General features: G+C 39.8%; 1 protein-coding gene across 2 annotated transcripts in view; it reads left to right on the top strand.

Annotated features, from left to right (window-relative positions):
• Window positions 1-18,313, top strand: part of NPSR1 (neuropeptide S receptor 1) — a 219,162-nt gene that overhangs the window by 179,154 nt on the left and 21,695 nt on the right. The window contains exons 4-5 of one of the 2 annotated variants that reach the window (XM_008061523.1): window positions 3,330-3,423; window positions 12,073-12,274. In XM_008061523.1, coding sequence (XP_008059714.1) covers window positions 3,330-3,423; window positions 12,073-12,274 — 296 coding nt within the window. The remainder of the gene's footprint in view (window positions 1-3,329; window positions 3,424-12,072; window positions 12,275-18,313) is intronic. The other variant, XM_008061524.1, reaches the window with a different exon arrangement.

Raw genomic sequence — 18,313 nt, 5'->3', positions numbered from 1 at the left:
GAAAAATCTGTCAAAAACCTCCTTGCACTGATGAAGGAGTTTGGCAAAGTCTCGTGGGTATAAAATAAAATGCAAAAGACAATCATATTCCTATACACCAATAATAAATAGACAGAAACACAAATAAAAAGCACAATCCCATTCACATAGCCACACACAAAAATGAAATATGTTGGCATCTTCCTAACCAAAGAAGTGAAAGACCTTTACAACGAAAACTACAAGACACTGCTCAAAGAAATCCAAGAAGACAAAAACAAATGGAAAAAAATATTTCATGCTCATGGATTGGAAGAATTAACATTTTTAGGATGTTCATTCTACCAAAGGCAATCTACAGGTTTAACCCTATACCCATTAAATTACCAACATTATTCTTCCCAGACCTGGAATTGACAATACAGAAATTCATATGGAAAAATAACAGACCATGAATAGCCAAAACAATCTTTAGCAAAAGAAACAAAGTGGGAGGTATCATACTTCCAGACTTCAAACTCTACTATAAAGCAACCATGATCAAAACAGCCTGGTATTAGACAAAAGCAGGCATATGGACCAATGGAATAGGATAGAACTGGAAGCAAAACCTCAATTCCTCAACCAACTCATCTTCGACAAAGTCTCCACCAGCAACCACTTGGGAGAGGAGAACCATTCAGTAAATTGTGCTGGGAAAACTGGCTGACCACATAGAGAAGACTGAATGGGACCCTTATCTATCAAAATATACAAAAATCAACTCTAAATGAATCAAAGACCTAAATGTAAAACCTCAAACTCTATGAACTTTAGAAAATGCAGGAGACAACCTTATGGAAATTGGAACTGGCAACCAATTCCTGATCAAAACCCCAAGTTCCCATGACATAAGAGATAAGATAGACAAATGGGACCTCATCAAACTAACAAGTTTTTGCAAAGCCAAAGAAATCATTGAGAGAGTGGGGAGACAGCCCATAGACTGGGAAAAAAAAAATATTTGCCAACTGCTGTATATTTGACAGAGGTCTAACATCTAGGGTTTATAAGGAACTTAAATGTGCCAAAAAGAAAACAATAACTCTAAATGGATTAAAGACCTAAATGTAAAACCTCAAACTATAAGAATCCTAGAAGAAAATGTTGGAAACACACTTACAGAAATTGGAATAGACAACCAATTCTTGATCAACTCTCCAAAAGCAAATACCATAAAACATAAGATAGATAAGTGGGACCTCATCAAACTGAAAAGCTTTTGCAAAGCCAAAGAACCATTAAGAGAGTGGGGAGATGCCCACAGAATGGGAAAAAATATTTTCCAACTGTATGTCTGACAAAAGCCTAACATCCAGTAACTCAAGCCAAAAGGAAAAAAAAAAAACAACCCTATTAAAAAACCTATTTAAAAATGGGCAAAATATTTGAATAGGCACTTCTCAGTAGAAGACATGAGAACAGTCAAAAGGTACATGAAAAAATGCTCACTAATCATCAAAGAAATGCACATTAAAACCAAAATGAGATATCACCTAACTTCAGTCAGGATGGAGAAGATGCTGGAAAGGATTTGGGGAAAAGGGAACACTTCTACACTGTTGGTGGGAGTGTAAACTAGTACAACCTCCGTGGAAAACAGTGTGATGATTTCTAAAATATCTGAAAATCGACCTTCCATATAACCGAGAACTCTCCCTCCTGGAAATATACCCAGAGGGACGCAAATTACTCTATGAAAAAGATACCTGCACAAATATGTTTATTACAGCATTATTCACAATAGCAAAAACATGGAACCCACCACGCTGCCCATCGAAAGTGACTTGGATAAAGAAAATGTAGTACATTTACATGATGGAATATTATGCAGCCATAAAAAAATTATGAACTTTGCAGCAACCTGGATGGAATTCGAGTCTGTAATACTACTCAGTGACTCATCACAGAAACAAAGATCTGAGTACCACATGTACTCACTCATAAGTGAATCCTGAACTTTTATCATAATACTATAAGAAAGGGATTGGCAGTACTGAGACACTGCCAGGAAAAGGGGGAGCACATTAACATCAATAAGGGTACTCACACTTTACCTATATGATGACCACGTACCTAACCCTGAATTGTATCCCATATTTTAAAAATAAAATAATTAAAAATAAATAAGTAAAATAATTCTAAATTCATGGATAACACTAAGAAATCCCAGTTTTATCTAAGGAAACAATTGTCTGATTTTCTTCTTAAACTTAGCCATCCATTTTCTCTTTCTACATTTATCAATTTATCACCTTTTTTGCAAGATGAAAATTTCTTATTACATCCCTCAGTGTAGACTTTAATCTCTGATCATTCCTCAGAACTGCTTCCCTGTGGCATCTTCTACAACCTTAGGGCTGAGACATATTTGTAGTAATGTTATAGAAATAAAAAATAATAAAGAATGACATTGTGCTGACTGTTATTTGTCTGACCCAGGGAAAGATAAAAAAGATACAAATTTAGAACAAAGGTGATTACCAAGAAGAAAGTCAAATACTTACACTTAAACTCAGTCTTCAAGTTACTCTCCTACGCCCTCTGGACCCGTAGCGACATAGTGGAACTCTTGGTAGAAATGAGACTTCAAGTCACCTGAAAAATGTCCACCTTGATCATTTTTTTCTGAGATATTTTATTTAATTACATTCTAAATGTGCTCCTAATTTCTTTTTCTTTTAAGTATGCAAATAATACTGTACACAAGATAATTAAGGAGTGTGAACACAGTTAATAAAAGAGAGTGGGAAGGCGGAAAAGGAGACCCAGGGCCTGACCTCAGTGAGGTGTATGAAGAAGGGGAGCTCTCTGATGGTGTCAGTGCTGATGATGATAAAGTGACTCAAAACAGCACGTTGGCTCCTTGGAAACGGAATCCTTTTATCATCCCTAAAAACTCACGCTGATAAAAGGCAAATAAACTTTTGTGTCTAATTATTCTGGAATGTCAATTGTGTTAGAGAAAATTAGTTTAGCTTTAAAAGTCAATTACAAACAAATGTACCATGTAAATGTCAAGAAGGACTGATCCTGAAATAAAAAAAGTTTCCAAGAAGCCAAGGGAATTAGTGAACAAGAAAGAGCTGGAAGCGTCCTCACCCATCAGGACTAGCAATCAAATTCCAGTACCAAGAACCTAAATCTGCTTCCTGGCATGAAGAATCAGTTGTTCCCCTCCCTAACCCAACCCTCACCCCAACTTTGGTTCAGTTCTTAGGTTTCTAAGTAGCATAAGACTCTGTTCTTTTTATTACAAGTACTCCCTCACCTCTCTGAAGTCACATGCCTCTTCTCATTTTGGTCTCTAGGTTGTGCTGCTCTATGCTTCCACCTACGTACTGGTGTCCCTCAGCATAGACAGATACCACGCCATTGTCCATCCCATGAAGTTCCTGCAAGGAGGTGAGCTGGCTTGACTAGGTGTTCTTTTGAAAAGAGTCATCCTTGAATGAGGGTAGCATTGTTTTTACTCATATTTTATACTTATTTTTTCCTTTTTTCTTTTCCTCCCCCCCTCTACATTCTCCTCCTCCACTTCCTTCTCCACTTCCTAGATCAAATTGTCCAAAAGGTATAGAAAGAAAGCTTAGGTACCCTGGGAAAGGTCAATGATTTCCATGGGCAGCCAGAGTCAATAAAGAAGTGAGTTGCCAAACTCAGTTTGTGACCACTTACCTTGACAACGATGCATCCACCGTCTTCCTCTAGAGCAGTGTTGACACAAATACCTGTCCAAGGAAATGAACATTCCCATGTCGACTTGCTCATTTTCCAGAAATGAACATCTTGTTCTTCTTTAACCCCAAGACACAAAAATAATTGAAAAAAGGTTTTTAATTGATAATTATACTAGAAACAAGGGAAACCCTCCTTGACCCAGAAATGATGAGAGGTCCCTGAAAAAAGGAGAATCAGAGGAATGGCTAAACCCATGCAGTCCACAATACCCCTGAGAGATGCCACAGGGGTGTGGGAGAAGTCTTAAGAGCACCTTCTGAATAGACTGCATAAATGCCAGGGCGGGATAGGACCAGGAACAATTGACAGAGTGATTCCTGAAGCAAACAAGGAGGTTTCTTCACAGTTTGTCTCTCTTCCCACTATTATCCCTCATCAAGACAGGCAGCCGGCAGAGAGGTCTCTACTTCCAAGGAGGGATTCTTAGTGAAAATGCAGGACTTGAAGAGGCAGAGTCAAGTCTGGGAGACAATAATACCCTAGAGGGATGGTGGGTACCTACTCACAAGACCAGCTGTCCCCTGCTCTATCCACAGGCAGAGACCACTATCCTCTATGCACCCTGAAAACAAATAAGAAGCCAATGTTTAGTGATCTGTACCTCCCTTCCTTGAGAACCTTTGAAACATAAAGACCCTAAAGACCCTAACAAAAACCATGACTACAAAGATGAGGTGCAATCAAATATCATTACATATATAACAAAAGTCAAACCATAGAAAATACATAACATATTTAAAAGATTATGCTACAGAATTTGTACCTAAGGAAGCAAATTTAATAGAGCTAGCAGAATTTTAGGATAAATATAATTAATGTCATCAAAGAGCTACAACATGATGGGGAGATATGGCAATTGTATTTAATGTTGACAGGAATAAGTTGGCACAGTCATCGTGAAGGGCAAGTTAGTAACATCTTCTTAAAATATAAAATGTGCAGCTCTTCAACATGGCTTATTGGTATCTGCTCTAGAGAAACTCATGTGTGCATGTATACTTATTTGCTGTATGTTGTAACATTGCTTAGAATAGCAGGAATTCAATCTAAACTTGGTGTCTCTCAATGGAGGAATGGCTAACTAGCCTATGGAAGAAATTTTGTAGCTCATGTTTAATGATTGCATACTAGATGCCACTTATGATTTTTTTCTTAAGCAAGCAGCAGAAATTATTGAGAGGACAGAAAAGCTCCCAGAGCCAGAGGGGACCCAAGGGGGTTACCTGCTATTTATGATTCTAAGTTCTTTGCATATTTTAACACTTTACTTTTTGTAACAGCTCTGTGAGGTTGTTTGTATTATTTTCTGCATTTTAAAGAGAAGATAATGGGCAACCTCTTCGGGTCCCCTCCCACTGTGGGAACTTTTCTGTCCTCTCAATAAATACTACTAAAAAAAAATTAATAAAGAGAAGATAATTGCTGTTCAGAGATTTAATTTACCGAAGGTCATATAGCTAGTAAGTGCAGAGGCAGAATTTTAACCGACCGTCTGGGTCTAGCTCAAATTCCCTCAAATACTGTATATCCTGCTTTTCAGTGTAGAGGTGGTAGGGCCATGGGCAATAATATACACCAACATGAATATATCCACAATGTAAGTCCAGTGACAAAAACAACATGCACAAAAGTCTATGCAGTATAATAACTTTAAAGTCAGCAACTCAAAACAATGCTAGATGTTGTGGAGAGAGAGACAAAGAGAGAGAGAGAGAGAAGAACAGAAGAAAAGAACATACAACAGACTATTCTAAGAATAATAATTGTCTGCCAGGACACACACTAACTTGAGTTATCTATCTCAAGTTCTCACTTCTGGTGCTGAAAGTCAGACTGGACTAGCGGTAGTGACCATAGGAACTTATATGCAAGGTGGCAATTTTTATATGAAGGACGTATCAATTTGTTGTCTGCAATTAAAATTAATTCATTTCAGTCCTGCAAAATAAGTAATTACTGAAGATGTATAGTACAACATAAGTCATATAGGTAACAATAGTGAATTGTATACTTAAAAATTTGCTAAGAGGGTAGATCATATGTTTAGTGCTCATACCACAAAAGGGAAAAAAAAGCAAAACAAAGGTGAAGGATAAAGCTTTTGGAGGTGATGAGTAAGTTTGTGGCATCGGTTATGGTGATGGTTTCATGACTATATACATATCTCCAAATACAACAAGCTATATATGCTAAATCTATAACCCTAGTAATACCTAGTTTAGAAATTAATTTAGAAATAGAATTTATACCTATTTCTTAGGCTCTTTCTCAGTTATTTGGTTTATCTGTTCTGTGAAGGTGTGAGACCTGCACTGATTTTTCTGGGCACCGTCCAGCCCTAGTTACCATGATAGAGAAGGAGACAGGGAACGGAATGAGACAGGAGAAATGAGAGATATTTTACGATATATGTATGCATAGGTATGATGCACTTATTTATCCATGATTTTATTTATGCCCAGTAGGTTTCAGAAAGGATTGAATGTAGTGACAAAAAGACATCTGCACCTGAGTATTTTAAGATGAAGAAACCAAAATGAAGGGAAAATATGTATAAGAAATTGCATGAGGGGAGTCCCAGGACATTTGTCAGAGGTGGCGGCTTGGGACCCATAGCCAAGAGGGTGACATGATCAGTTACATACTTTACCATATTTATTAGGTAAAAGAATCCATTCTTAGCTCACAGGAAATAAGATCAATTCTGGGAGACACTGCGTAATATTATGAATAGTGTCCCAAATTACTGGAAAAGCAATATTATAGTGTTCTTTTGACGATGTAAAACAACTTATTTTCTTACTACAAAGTTAATAGAGGCTCACCATGGAGCACTTAGAAAATAGTTATCACCAATAACTTGTGGGAAAAATGAAAGCATTTTAAAAAATACATTAGCCAGCTTCCTTCCACTCCCAGTCTCAACTAAAGTCACTGAAGAATGTAAAGCAGAGGGAGACCTGCAACTGGAATGGGAGCCAAGGAGAGAAGTCATCCAAATTCCAGAAATTCAGGGAATTCCCAACACACAAGGGAGGAGATTAAACAACGTGGAAGCCAAGTGATAATTTATATAAATCAGCTCCTAGAAGAGCTACACGGTCTAGAGAGACTGAAAGGATCACTCTTTATAGGGTGTGGGCAGCAGGTGAGAAAGGGGGATGGAGGATTCTAGGAAACCCTACACTGAAGTCACTTGAATGCTCATTGGAATTTAAGGGCAGCTGTGAGGGGCAGGGTTAGGGAGAATAGCAGAGCTCTTGGTGGAAAGTCATAAACATGCAAAAGCCAGAAGGAATTCAAATGTGGCTGAGTAAGTAATGGCATCTTAACTGAGGGGAAGAGAGGAAAATGGGAGGCTATATTTTATGTATTTTTTCATCGCTTTTTCTAAAGTGGCATTTTTATTAGCCAGCAACTCCAGAGAAGCTGACAAATTCAAGGCTCTTCAGGAAAAATAACTATGAGAATAATTAGGAAAATATTAAAACATAATATAAAACTTTGATAATTACAACAATATGATCTGGGTCAGAATGGCATATATAAACCATACAAAATTTCAAATCAGTTAGAAAAGAATGAATTAGTATGTGGTGTTGAAATAACTGTCTAGCCATTTAAAAAGATGTTAGACCACCAGGTTGCAGGTAATACAAAGTAAAGTTCAGTTGACTTGAAAAACTAAACATTTTAAACATACAAGGACTAAAACAAAAAAAATAGGGTAACAGTTTCATAATCATGGTGAAGGACGAGGAATCACACTAAAAACAGAAACAACAAGGGAAAAATGATTTTTACTACATCAAAGATTTTTAACTTGCTTATACCAATGATAAGCATCATAAATTCAAATAACAAAATTACAAATGAAAAATATTTGTATATAACAGGCAAAGTACTAGTATCCTTTATATAAAGAACTCTGGAAGATAAATAAGAATATATCACAGAGCAGAGAACATGAACAAACTATTCAGAAACGAAGAAACACAAATAAATAAAATGTATATAGATGTGCTCATTTTGACTGCTAATTAACAAATTGCAAGATTAAATATTTGGATAAGAATTTTACCAACCAGACAGCAAGATTAAAAGAAAGAATCTCTCAGTGCTAGGAAAGAAGAAGGAAGTGAGAACTTCTGCACACTTCTGGTGAGAGCTGTATATTATAGATGCTTTTGAGGTAAATGTAACATATTAGCCACAAACTTATAGATCTGTTTGTATGAGTTCAACTAAGGAAAAACTAAATCTGGGCAAGAAATATACATAGACAGTACTTATAATTTAAAAAAGGGAAATAACAAATAATAATAGGCTATTTATCAAATTGGACTTTGGCGTGACTATGGGAAAACATGTCATCAGTGCTTTTCAGGTTGCACTTCTCATACTGACCTCCAGAGGGCTCATTTTGCTGGACTGCTCTAGGGCAGGTCGGGAGATGCTGGCTGTCACCCAGCTTCAACCTTCTGCATGATTCTATACTGGGTTCAAGATAAAATTACACTTCAAGAGAGGATCTTGCTACCTGAAAAAAAAATCTGAATGCCACTCGTACAGATGCAGATTTCTTAACAGGAAAATATGTTCATGACTTTTTTTTCCAGAGGAAAAAAATTAGATTATAAGGCAGCATGTATATTATGATCTCATTTTTCAATGTGCAATCAGTCTATACATTATGTATGAATACATTATCAGATTTTAAACTAGATGTTTCTGGATGCTGGATGGTGCCACTATGGGTTTTTCTTCTATTCACCTATTTTTTTTTTGCTAGCATTTCTAAAATTATTGTGTATAACACATGATTTTTTTAAAGCATATGTGTTGCATGGATAGGAGGAGGGCTAAGGTAGAGATGTACAGAATTGGGACAAGAGCAAAAGGAAGAGAGATTCTAACTTTCTGTGAGTGAGAGACACAAGAGACAGTCCACCTAACACAGGAACCTGCATTTCATCTGTTCAGTCCTGGATTCTTCAGCCCTGAGCTGTCACTCTTCATGGCAAATGGGCTCAGCTGACTGGAAGGTCAGTGATCTTCTTGCTGCAGTGGCTGCATAACAGCCTAAGACAGGGGGCTTTCCCAAGATAGCGCAGCACCAGAGTGAGAAAAATAACTCCAGGCTTGTACCCTGCTGGGACTTTGGGGAAACATTTCCAGGAACCATGGTAGACTTTAATTCTGAAGCTTAATTTTATATTATTTTAATCTGAGAGTTCCCATGTCCATCCCTGTCAAAAGTGAATCCACAGTTAACCCACTGGGTAGAAGCTGGGTGCCCAGGAGTCACAGATTATCCTTAAAAATCCAGGCCCTTGGACCCACAGGAGATGACATTCTGGTTCTAACCAGTAAAAGAACAAGATGACACAAGGATAATTAATTACTGATGCCACCAAGGGCCACAGAAACCCATTAGGCTTCACAATATTATCATCAAGAAGAAAACCCCTCTGGCTACATTACTAGCTCATAATGTGTCCTGCTTCTTTCCTCATCTGAACTCTCACTGCTTCCCTGAAATCCCAGTTTTGTTCTCTTCCTTCAGGAACCACCTCCCCTATGCTGTCAACCTCTTCATTGTAGGTTCCCTCCAACTCCTAAGGTGCCTGATTCCCAAAAGTTCTCTCAAGAGGATGCTTGTCAGCCTTCCTCTTAGGTACCTCATGATCTGTTGGTGGTGAAGTTGTTTTCCTACCTTTCTGGACCACTTCCAGACCATTTCTCCTTCATTACTACATATTCATGTCTGCTCTGTTCATTTGGTGCTCATTCTACCATTCTAGACTGCCTTCTACAATGCCTCCCATGTGTCCCTCCCCATTGGTCATGGCTTTCATCTAGTGAAGATGTTGATACTATTGCCAACCTCTCTCTCACCCTCCATACTGTTCTCATCCTTCAATGTCTACATTGACAAACCACCCAACGTTATGATCTCTGAGATTCTTGATCCCCTTAAGTCTAGTGAAAGGGGCTTCACAAGATGCTCACAGAGCTTGACATGGTCCCTGTATTTGGCGGTGCTGTGGACCAATGACTAACTCACACCTGAGAAAGCTGAAGAAAGGTTGACTGGTGCTGTGGTCCTAGCCTAGGGGACTGAAGTAAAACCTGCATCTTCTAGATGCCTGGACTGTGTTAAAAAAGAATCTGCCCCAGACATTTCTGCCAGAGAGTGAGAGGCCTCAGAAGAAATAGGCTGAGGTGATTAGGGAAGAATGGTAGGACATTGCCCAAGTCAAGTAAGCAGCGATTAGACAGACCCCACAGGCGAGTTTTCAGAGAACCCAGAAAAATTCCCAAGGAGATCAACAATCAGCTTTAGACCAGCTAGGCACAGAAAGCAAGAAGCTCTCTGTGTGACAGTACCAGTCAAGTAAGAAGTCTCCTGTATTCTTTCTCCTCCTTGATTCCTGGACCCCAGCTCCAGAGAAGCCCCAAAGTGGCTAGCAACCTGGGGAAGACCAGAAACACCAGACAGGAGTAGAGAGCAGGAGGGTTGGTCCCCTCTCTGGACCCCAGATTTTTACTTGAAGTAGGCCCACTGGGTCACAAAAGATTTAACTTGAAATCACCTTGGGAATTTTTATTGCTATCTAGAATTTTAATTCTGGATTGTTACGTTCATTACTGAATTTATACAATGTTTACCACTAAAAGTAATGTAGGACTTTTAAATCACCTGTGAGTTATCACAGGCATAAAGGAGCTTGCCTGAGTTTCCAAACTGAAGCAGGAGAACCACTCCCCACCACTGGATTGTTGGATGCAGGTAAAAAAGAAAGGAAAAGACCTAATCAAACTGTGATCATAATTCTACCCTAAGATTCTGCTTGGTGAGTGGGACACTAACAACTCTTTTCTAAATACGTCTAATTCTCTATCCAGTTTGTACATCTAGAACCCTAGATATTTTTCTCCCAAATATTTATGATTTTAATGGAATTCCTAGTTTTTCCTAGAGTTTTTCTCACTTCTTATGGTTCCTTGACTATAGCCATTCTGCAATAGATACCACCTGACTCTACATTTCATCCCCACCCAAAGGCACACACCTGCTTTCCAATTTGAAATACAGGGAGTCAGGGAAGCATCCTCTTTCTGGAAGAAGGAGGCCCCAAGAACAATCAGCACAGATAGCAGGGCTAGGTGAAGGGTTAAGATGAAGTGCTTTCAGAAACAAAGAACTGAATACCAAATGTTCTCACTTATAAGTAGGCCCTGATCACTGGTTACAAGATCAGAGAGGTGGGATTGGTAGACACTGAATACTGCTACGGGGGGGGGGCACGGTGGCAACACACTCGATAACTGGTCCACTCTCATGGGGAGACAGCACCAGTGAGAAGCACAAACTTTATCTGCATGCAACTTACTTATATAGTAAATTCTCACTTGTACCCCTCAACTCTAAAATAAAATTTATTTTAAAAGACGAAGTACTTCAACAACAGCTAGACAGAGGCATCACATCATTACAACTTGTACATTTTAGCAATACTTTCATAAATATTAATTGTCTCTCTCCAGTCCCATCATGACCTGTGAGGTGGCCAGAGCAAGTATTTTTCACACCATTTTAAAGAGCAGGAGGAGCTGAGGCTGAGATTGAGTAGTTTAGCCAAGGTCAGATTATTGCAATTTAAAGAGCCCAAATCCAGTGTGTAGAGTCATAGCTCCCAGGCTTCGGGGCTGTGTTCGAATGAGATCTACTCTCTAGACCCAAGTTCAGTGTTCTTTCTCTGCCTTCAAATTCCACCCATATCCCTTCAAAGACCTCTCATTTGGCAAAGAGCTCTCAAAGACTGTCCTAGGGCTTCGCGGTGCTGGATAAAATGAAAGGATGCCAGATGGACTAAAGGCTATAGCCCTGTCTTGTAACCAGAGAGACTACCCACATGTTGATACACATAGATACAATTCAGCATTTTCAAAGTAACTTATCAAATGCATAGGGTTCAAACTGGGTCCCCTAACACTATAGAAATGGATGCCTCAATACCTCAAGTCAGGTGAGGGAAATCAGGGAAGGGGAAGGGAAGTAGAAATGCGGGATCATCAACGTATGCCAGGCAGTTTGCTAGCTTCTGTTCAAGCTTTCTCTAGAACCTACACATGAGCCCTCTCTGCAGGTACTACCATCCTTGTTTACACATGATGAAACCAAGACTCTGGGGACTCTGAGAGGTCCAGGGTGGCTCTTGTACTATGATCCTTTGCTATACTGTACCCCATTGTTCTTCCAAGAGGTGTTTCCACATACCCAGGCATCACTCTCTTTTCTTTGAACAGAAAAGCAAGCCAAGGTCCTCATCATGATTGCTTGGAGCCTGTCTTTCTTGTTCTCCATTCCCACCCTGGTCATATTTGGGAAAAGGACACTCTCCAACGGCGAAGTGCAGTGTTGGGCCCTGTGGCCTGACGACTCCTACTGGACCCCATACATGACCATCGTGGCCTTCCTAGTATACTTCATCCCTCTGACCATCATCAGGTAAGAGACCGGAAGGCCAGATCCACACAGGGCTTTCCTGCATTACCAGTTGCTGCTCTCTCCCCACAGGCTACTCATTGTCCCTAGTGCCCTTAGAGGAATTGGCCAGGCCACAGGATTTTATCTAGAGTTACCATAGGCTAAGTCCAACTTCTCCAAAGTAGAGTAAGGCGGAGAGAACTAGCATTTACTGAGCATGTACAGTGGGGCATGCATTGTGTTAAGTAGTTCACATTTATCCCATTCACCACAGTACAACCCTGTGAAATAACTACTGATGTACCTATTTTATCAAGCTCTGACTCAAGCTCAGAGAAGTTAAGTAACTTATCCGACATCATGAAGGATTGAAATCCAGGTTTGTCTCATTTCATACCCTATTATTTTTCCTATATCATGCAGCCTTTCGAATATAAGGCAAAATACCAGTTTCAGGAATCTCTTTAAATAAAAATAACACTTGAAACAAACGGAACAAAAAACTCAGTGTGTAATAATATACTAGACTGTGTATGCAGTAGGGTCAGGTAATGGCAGGGAACACTTCTTGGAATCCACCACTGAAGGAGGAAAGGATTCAGGTAGGAAATGGGAGAGGCAGGGAGGAAGTAGATTTCATGAAGATCTTAGGTCAGAATGAGCACAACAACCTGGTCAGGATAGGGTCTCACTTGGCCATGTGGCAGGCTCTCACTTGGCCATGTAGCTGGCTCACACTTTGAAACAAAAGCTCTGCATGTGTGAATGGGGTGGAGGACTGCAGAGAAAGACCTGGCTTGCTAAGCGTGTTCTTTGGCCACACTGATCCCACATATTTTGAGTACCTCCCCAAAGCCTGCCATGGTGTGTCATATAACAAATCATAGCTGAAGGAAGATCAGCCTTTGGTGTTCGATAATGTAAACAGCGCTGTGATAAAAATCCTCGTACTTAAAATTGTACACAAATGTCTGATTATTTCCTCATAATTCATTCTATGGGGATTGCTAGATCAAATATGATGCTCATTTTAAGACATTTGATTCATGGTCCCAAACTGCCCTTTTGAAAAGGCATACTCTCACTGACACCATACAAGGACTCTTGTTTTTTTCTTCCCCTAATTCAATGGAAGGTAGTACCATTTCTATATTAAATAGTTGCCAATCTGAGGGGTTAAAAAAAGAGTATATCTGTTTTAATATGTATTTCTTTAATTATTAAACTGGTTGAGTGTTTTTGGGTTTCCTGACATTATAGGGGTCACCTTTTTTTGTTCATGGCTCTTCTTCAGTTTCATAAAATACTAGAGCTGGGAGAAATGTAATTGCTCACCTAGTCCAACTCCTGAATTTTTCACAAGAGTGCATTTAAAGCTAAAACAAGCTGAAGTACCTGCTCCCCATTAGAGATTGAGCTGGACAGGAACAGAGTGACCCCAATAGCCAGACCAGCAACCTTTCTGAGTCTGGATGTTGTCCAGTCATCTCTGCTGAATGGGCAAATTAACACCTACATCTTATTTCAACACATTGCTCTCCTTTCCATTAAGTTGAGCTTGGGAGGAAGCTTGAAGGAGAGAAGAAGGTTATTTAAACAACCAGTCAAAGAAAAGTCATAACAACGTTGCAAGGGGCACACGGCAGCGAAGGAGAGAGGCTAGCAGCAGCAGTCAAAAAGCATTTGGAAGGAAGCAACCTGTGCCCTCACAGGCAACTGCGGCATCGATTTCAGTGGCAGCATCTATCCTGGCTTCACTCCTGATTGATTTCTCATCAGCGCTAGACATCAGCTCCAGTCAAAGCCCCAGCTCAGCAGAGCGGATGTGGAGGCATGTGGACCACTGCTCAGGATGTGCTGGTCTGAAATCTCCCCCATTAATTCAGGCTGCTTTTTCCATGAGGATTTCATCTCAAACTTTTCTACAGGGTAACTTGTGCATTTTTTAAATGTCCTTGAAAAGGCAAAATACAGTGTTTTTGCTGATTCAAGGAAATTATTTCACTCTGCTCTCATCAAGCAAAAGCCTACAGAAGGCCTGCTCCTGACTTCTTGCTTCCAACCAGGGCAGAGCCTCGAAAATTCGGCTATGATCTCCCTCCTTCCTGAGTTTCTCTGAAACATTACCTACCTGACAAGAAGCTGCTCATCCGTCACCTTCTCTCTTCCATGAACAAGGAGCGTGGCACCTTCTGAGAAGGAAAGAACTTTTCTCTGGGGAACATGGCGTCCTCCACCTCCTTCAGTAACTAACAGCTTCCTTCATGAGACAGGGCCAGGCCCAGGTGGAATTTAGTAAGGAACTTGTTTTCCAACTAGTACAGTTGCTACAATTTCATCTCTCTCAGAACTAAGGTTCAACTCTTCCTTTTTTTTATTATTTTCAGAAGTTTTATTCACAACTGACAACAATTTGTAAACAACCCAAATGTCTGTAAACTGGTGAGTGGACAACTGGATATATCCACACAACTGGAATACTACTCAGTAACAAAAAGGAATGAGCTACAGCTGTCTTCTACAAGGAACTGGTTCTAACACCTTCCCCTCCCCCCACACACACCCAAATCTGCAGCCGCTGAAGTCCCTAGCATAAGAAGGAATAATATTTGCATATAACCTCTGGCATACTTTAAAGCATCTCCAGATTACTTAAAATAAATACCATGCACAAAGTTGTTACTTACTTTAAAATTTGTATTTTTATTATTGTGTTTTTTATTTTTTCTAAATATTCTCCTTCTGTGGCTGACTGAATCTGCGTATAGGAAACCCGCAAATATGAAGACTCAACTATACCAGTAGATGCAATAGCATGATCTCAAAAATGTACATTAAGTGAAAGAGCCCAGACACAAAAGTCTACACACTATATAACTTCATTCACGAGACATTCTTGAAGAGGCAAAACTATAGGAACTAAAATCAGACTTCTGAATGCTAGGGGCTGATGGCGAGAGGAGTGAACTGACCGCAAAGGGACAACTCTTTTCTATCTTTCTTTCTTTCTTATATTCTGGCCCCCTGGGATCAGTTCCGTGACTGAGGTTAAACTCTTAATTTCAAGCTTAAAGGAAACAGCTCAAAGAAGGCATTCACTGGCTTTGTTCACCAGGCCTCACTGCTGTTCTTCACCCATGCTACATCTGTGTAGATATCGTTACTAAATCGATAGGCAAAAAAAATCATAACCTTGTTGTTTTATTTTGCATTTCTTTCCTTACAAATGAGGTAAAATATATTTTATATGTTTATTGCCATTTGTGCTTTTTCAATACTTATATTCTTTCCAATTTTTCTTGTTTAAATGGTTTTATTTGCTCTAGTCTCTATCTTTAGAGATATTCTTTATTCAACTTTTCCTTTTTTTATATGTTGCAAATTTTCCCTCATGTGTCATTTTCCTCTCCATGTTGAATGTGGTTTTATTTTATTTTCAGTTAACAGGGGTTGACATAATTTAGAAAAGAAAAAGCACAAATAACTAAATTAGTGGCTTTTCTGCTCAAATGCCACATTGTTTTACTCATTGTGGCTTTATATGCGTTTAATATCTGCTAGTACAGGACCACTTGTCTTTTTCAAAGACTCCCCGGCTACCCCAGGGTGAGCTGCTGCCAACCCCTTGCTTGCGCTCGCAGCTCCAGTTGTGTAACAAATTATCTGTTGCTTCCAGAATACCCATGCTCCTCTCACCCCATGCTCCTGTGTGCATCATTACTCATGCCTGAACACTTCCAAACTCCCCCTGCCTTGCTTCTGGCAAACTGGTTCGCATCCTTCATGTCTCATTTCCAATATCAGCTGCACAGTGGAGCTGTCCTTGCCAACCCTGGGCCAAGTGGCACCTCACAGGGCCTCACTCCCCAACGTCCAACCTCACATTGTCTATATCATCATTAATACTCCATGGTAGTGTAGTTGCCAGTTTGTGTGACTGTATCTCATGAGTAGGGCTCACAAGTGCAAAGCCAGCACATGATAGACACTTGGTAAATGTTGGATTGAATTAACAATGCAGGCCTGACTGATAAACTGCACCAATCACACAACAGATGTGTCATGTCTCTCTCTCTCTCTCTTTCTCTCTCCCCCCGCCCCATGCACACACACACACACACACACACACACACACCTAATACAGAAATTTCTGGCTATAATAGTACCTAGATCGATTTTTGGCATGCAGTACCTCCTCCATATGTGAGAGGAAAGAAAAAAGGGCAAATGAAACAAAGAGAGAAGAAGAAAAGCAGGGAAGGAAGGAAAGAGCGAGAAGAAGGAGTTGTGTCATCTGTGGCAGACTCTCATGAGAGCTCTGCATAAATAAAGATGTAACTGTTCCATCAGCAACTAAATCAGGATCCCAGAACTTGAAACCATAATGACTGACAGCAAAAGCAATACATTGTTTTTCTGGGTCAAAACAACTCCTGTTGTTTCAAAATTCACTTGACATAACTGTCTAATTGTTGCTGGGAGGTTATTACCCCTGGTGTAATTGCTTTACTTTAGCTGTGCTAATTTTCTTGCTCAGTAATTGATTTCCCATTCTCCTATTATTTCGATCTTTGTAAAATAAAGGTAGAGGCAGAAAAGATTCATGGCCAACAATTGCAAAAATAATAATAAGTAGAAAAAATCACATTAGTCATGGAGCACTGATTTGTGATATGTGAGAGAAAAATCCATTTATTTGGCTTGGGAAATAGGGATCACACTGTAAGAAAACCCCATGCTAGGTTGGGACAGCCCCGAGGATGGAGTGCACGGCCTTGGTAGAAGGGCCTGGGCACCTGGTCAGTTTTGTCCATGGGCATGAGGTCCAAAGAGGATGACAAGGATGAAGTCAACCAGTCACTTCAGGAAAGGAAGTAGCATCCTATCCATTGTTAATCAAGAGGTGGAAAGAGGTCTGTCTTTTGAAAAAGGCTTTCTCCCTAAATTGCTAAGCTATGATAGATGTGTGTGGTTGTATTTCCAACATCCATCCTACTTCTACTCTCAGCCACTCATGGCAACTCCTCCCCTCAACAGGTAAATAGTTTAGGAATGACCACATGATCCAATATGACCAATAAGATATAGAGGAGTGTCTTCTGAAGAGCTTGTGGAAAAAGCTTTTCCTATTCTGAAGAAAGAAGTATAAGAAAGGATGACTTCTTCTTCTGGGCTTTCCTATGTCCAGACTGATACCTGGAACTGTTTCAACCTGACTTAAGATACATGGAGAAGAAAAGAGGGAGGTATGAAAGGAACCAAGATATTTAAATTCAGCCTTGGCCCAGCCCTATCTTTTAAGTTGTAATTATGGGAGGTAAATAATACTCTAATTGCTTCAGCCAATTTGAGTTGGGAGTTTGTTTGTTTTTTATAACTTGCTACCAAAAGCATTCTGACTGATACCCACTGTCCATATTTACTGGTCCCAGACATTAGTGAATTCATCTGATCTCCTGAAGGCTTTAGAGTGACCTTTTGTTCTGATACTTTTATGAAATTTCAGTTAATTCAGTGGTACCAAGTGAGTTACCAGGGGCATCCCCTTGCCTGTCTGTGTCCTAGGAGCCCATGGTACTAATGGACTATATATATCAAGACTCTAAGTTTGTCTTGGATCCTTAAGTATCAAGTTGTTCCTACAATTCCCCTCAAAGATGGCTCTGCCTTCATACCTTTCTGAGCCCAACTACACACAGATATGCTTGTAAGCCTATGACCCTCTATGACTCTTTCTAGTTATTCATTGTTTCTGGGCCAGGTAAGGGGGATATAGCAATGGCAATATATGCGTGTCTTTAAAAATCTTCCCGTACACCAGAAAAGACAACCAGTTAGGGGAGAGGTTACTACACAGTGTGACAAGTGTTATGATCTGGTGAAGCAGAAGAATGCTGTGGGATCCGCAGGAGAACACGAACCTGATCTAAGTAGGCATAAGCAAGACCTCCAAGAGAAAGGAACTCGAGCTATAGATAGTATATTTAGCCTGGACACATTTCACAAAGGAACCTTGTACCTTCCTTGGTAGAAATAGCGTCACATGCTGGTGAATAAGCC

Source organism: Carlito syrichta, unplaced genomic scaffold (assembly GCF_000164805.1).
Source record: "Carlito syrichta isolate Samal-C Ts95f unplaced genomic scaffold, Tarsius_syrichta-2.0.1 Scaffold305309, whole genome shotgun sequence".
NCBI lineage: Eukaryota > Metazoa > Chordata > Mammalia > Primates > Tarsiidae > Carlito > Carlito syrichta.
The sequence above is the reverse complement of the archived record's forward strand: the minus strand, read 5'-3'. Positions and strand labels throughout refer to the sequence as shown.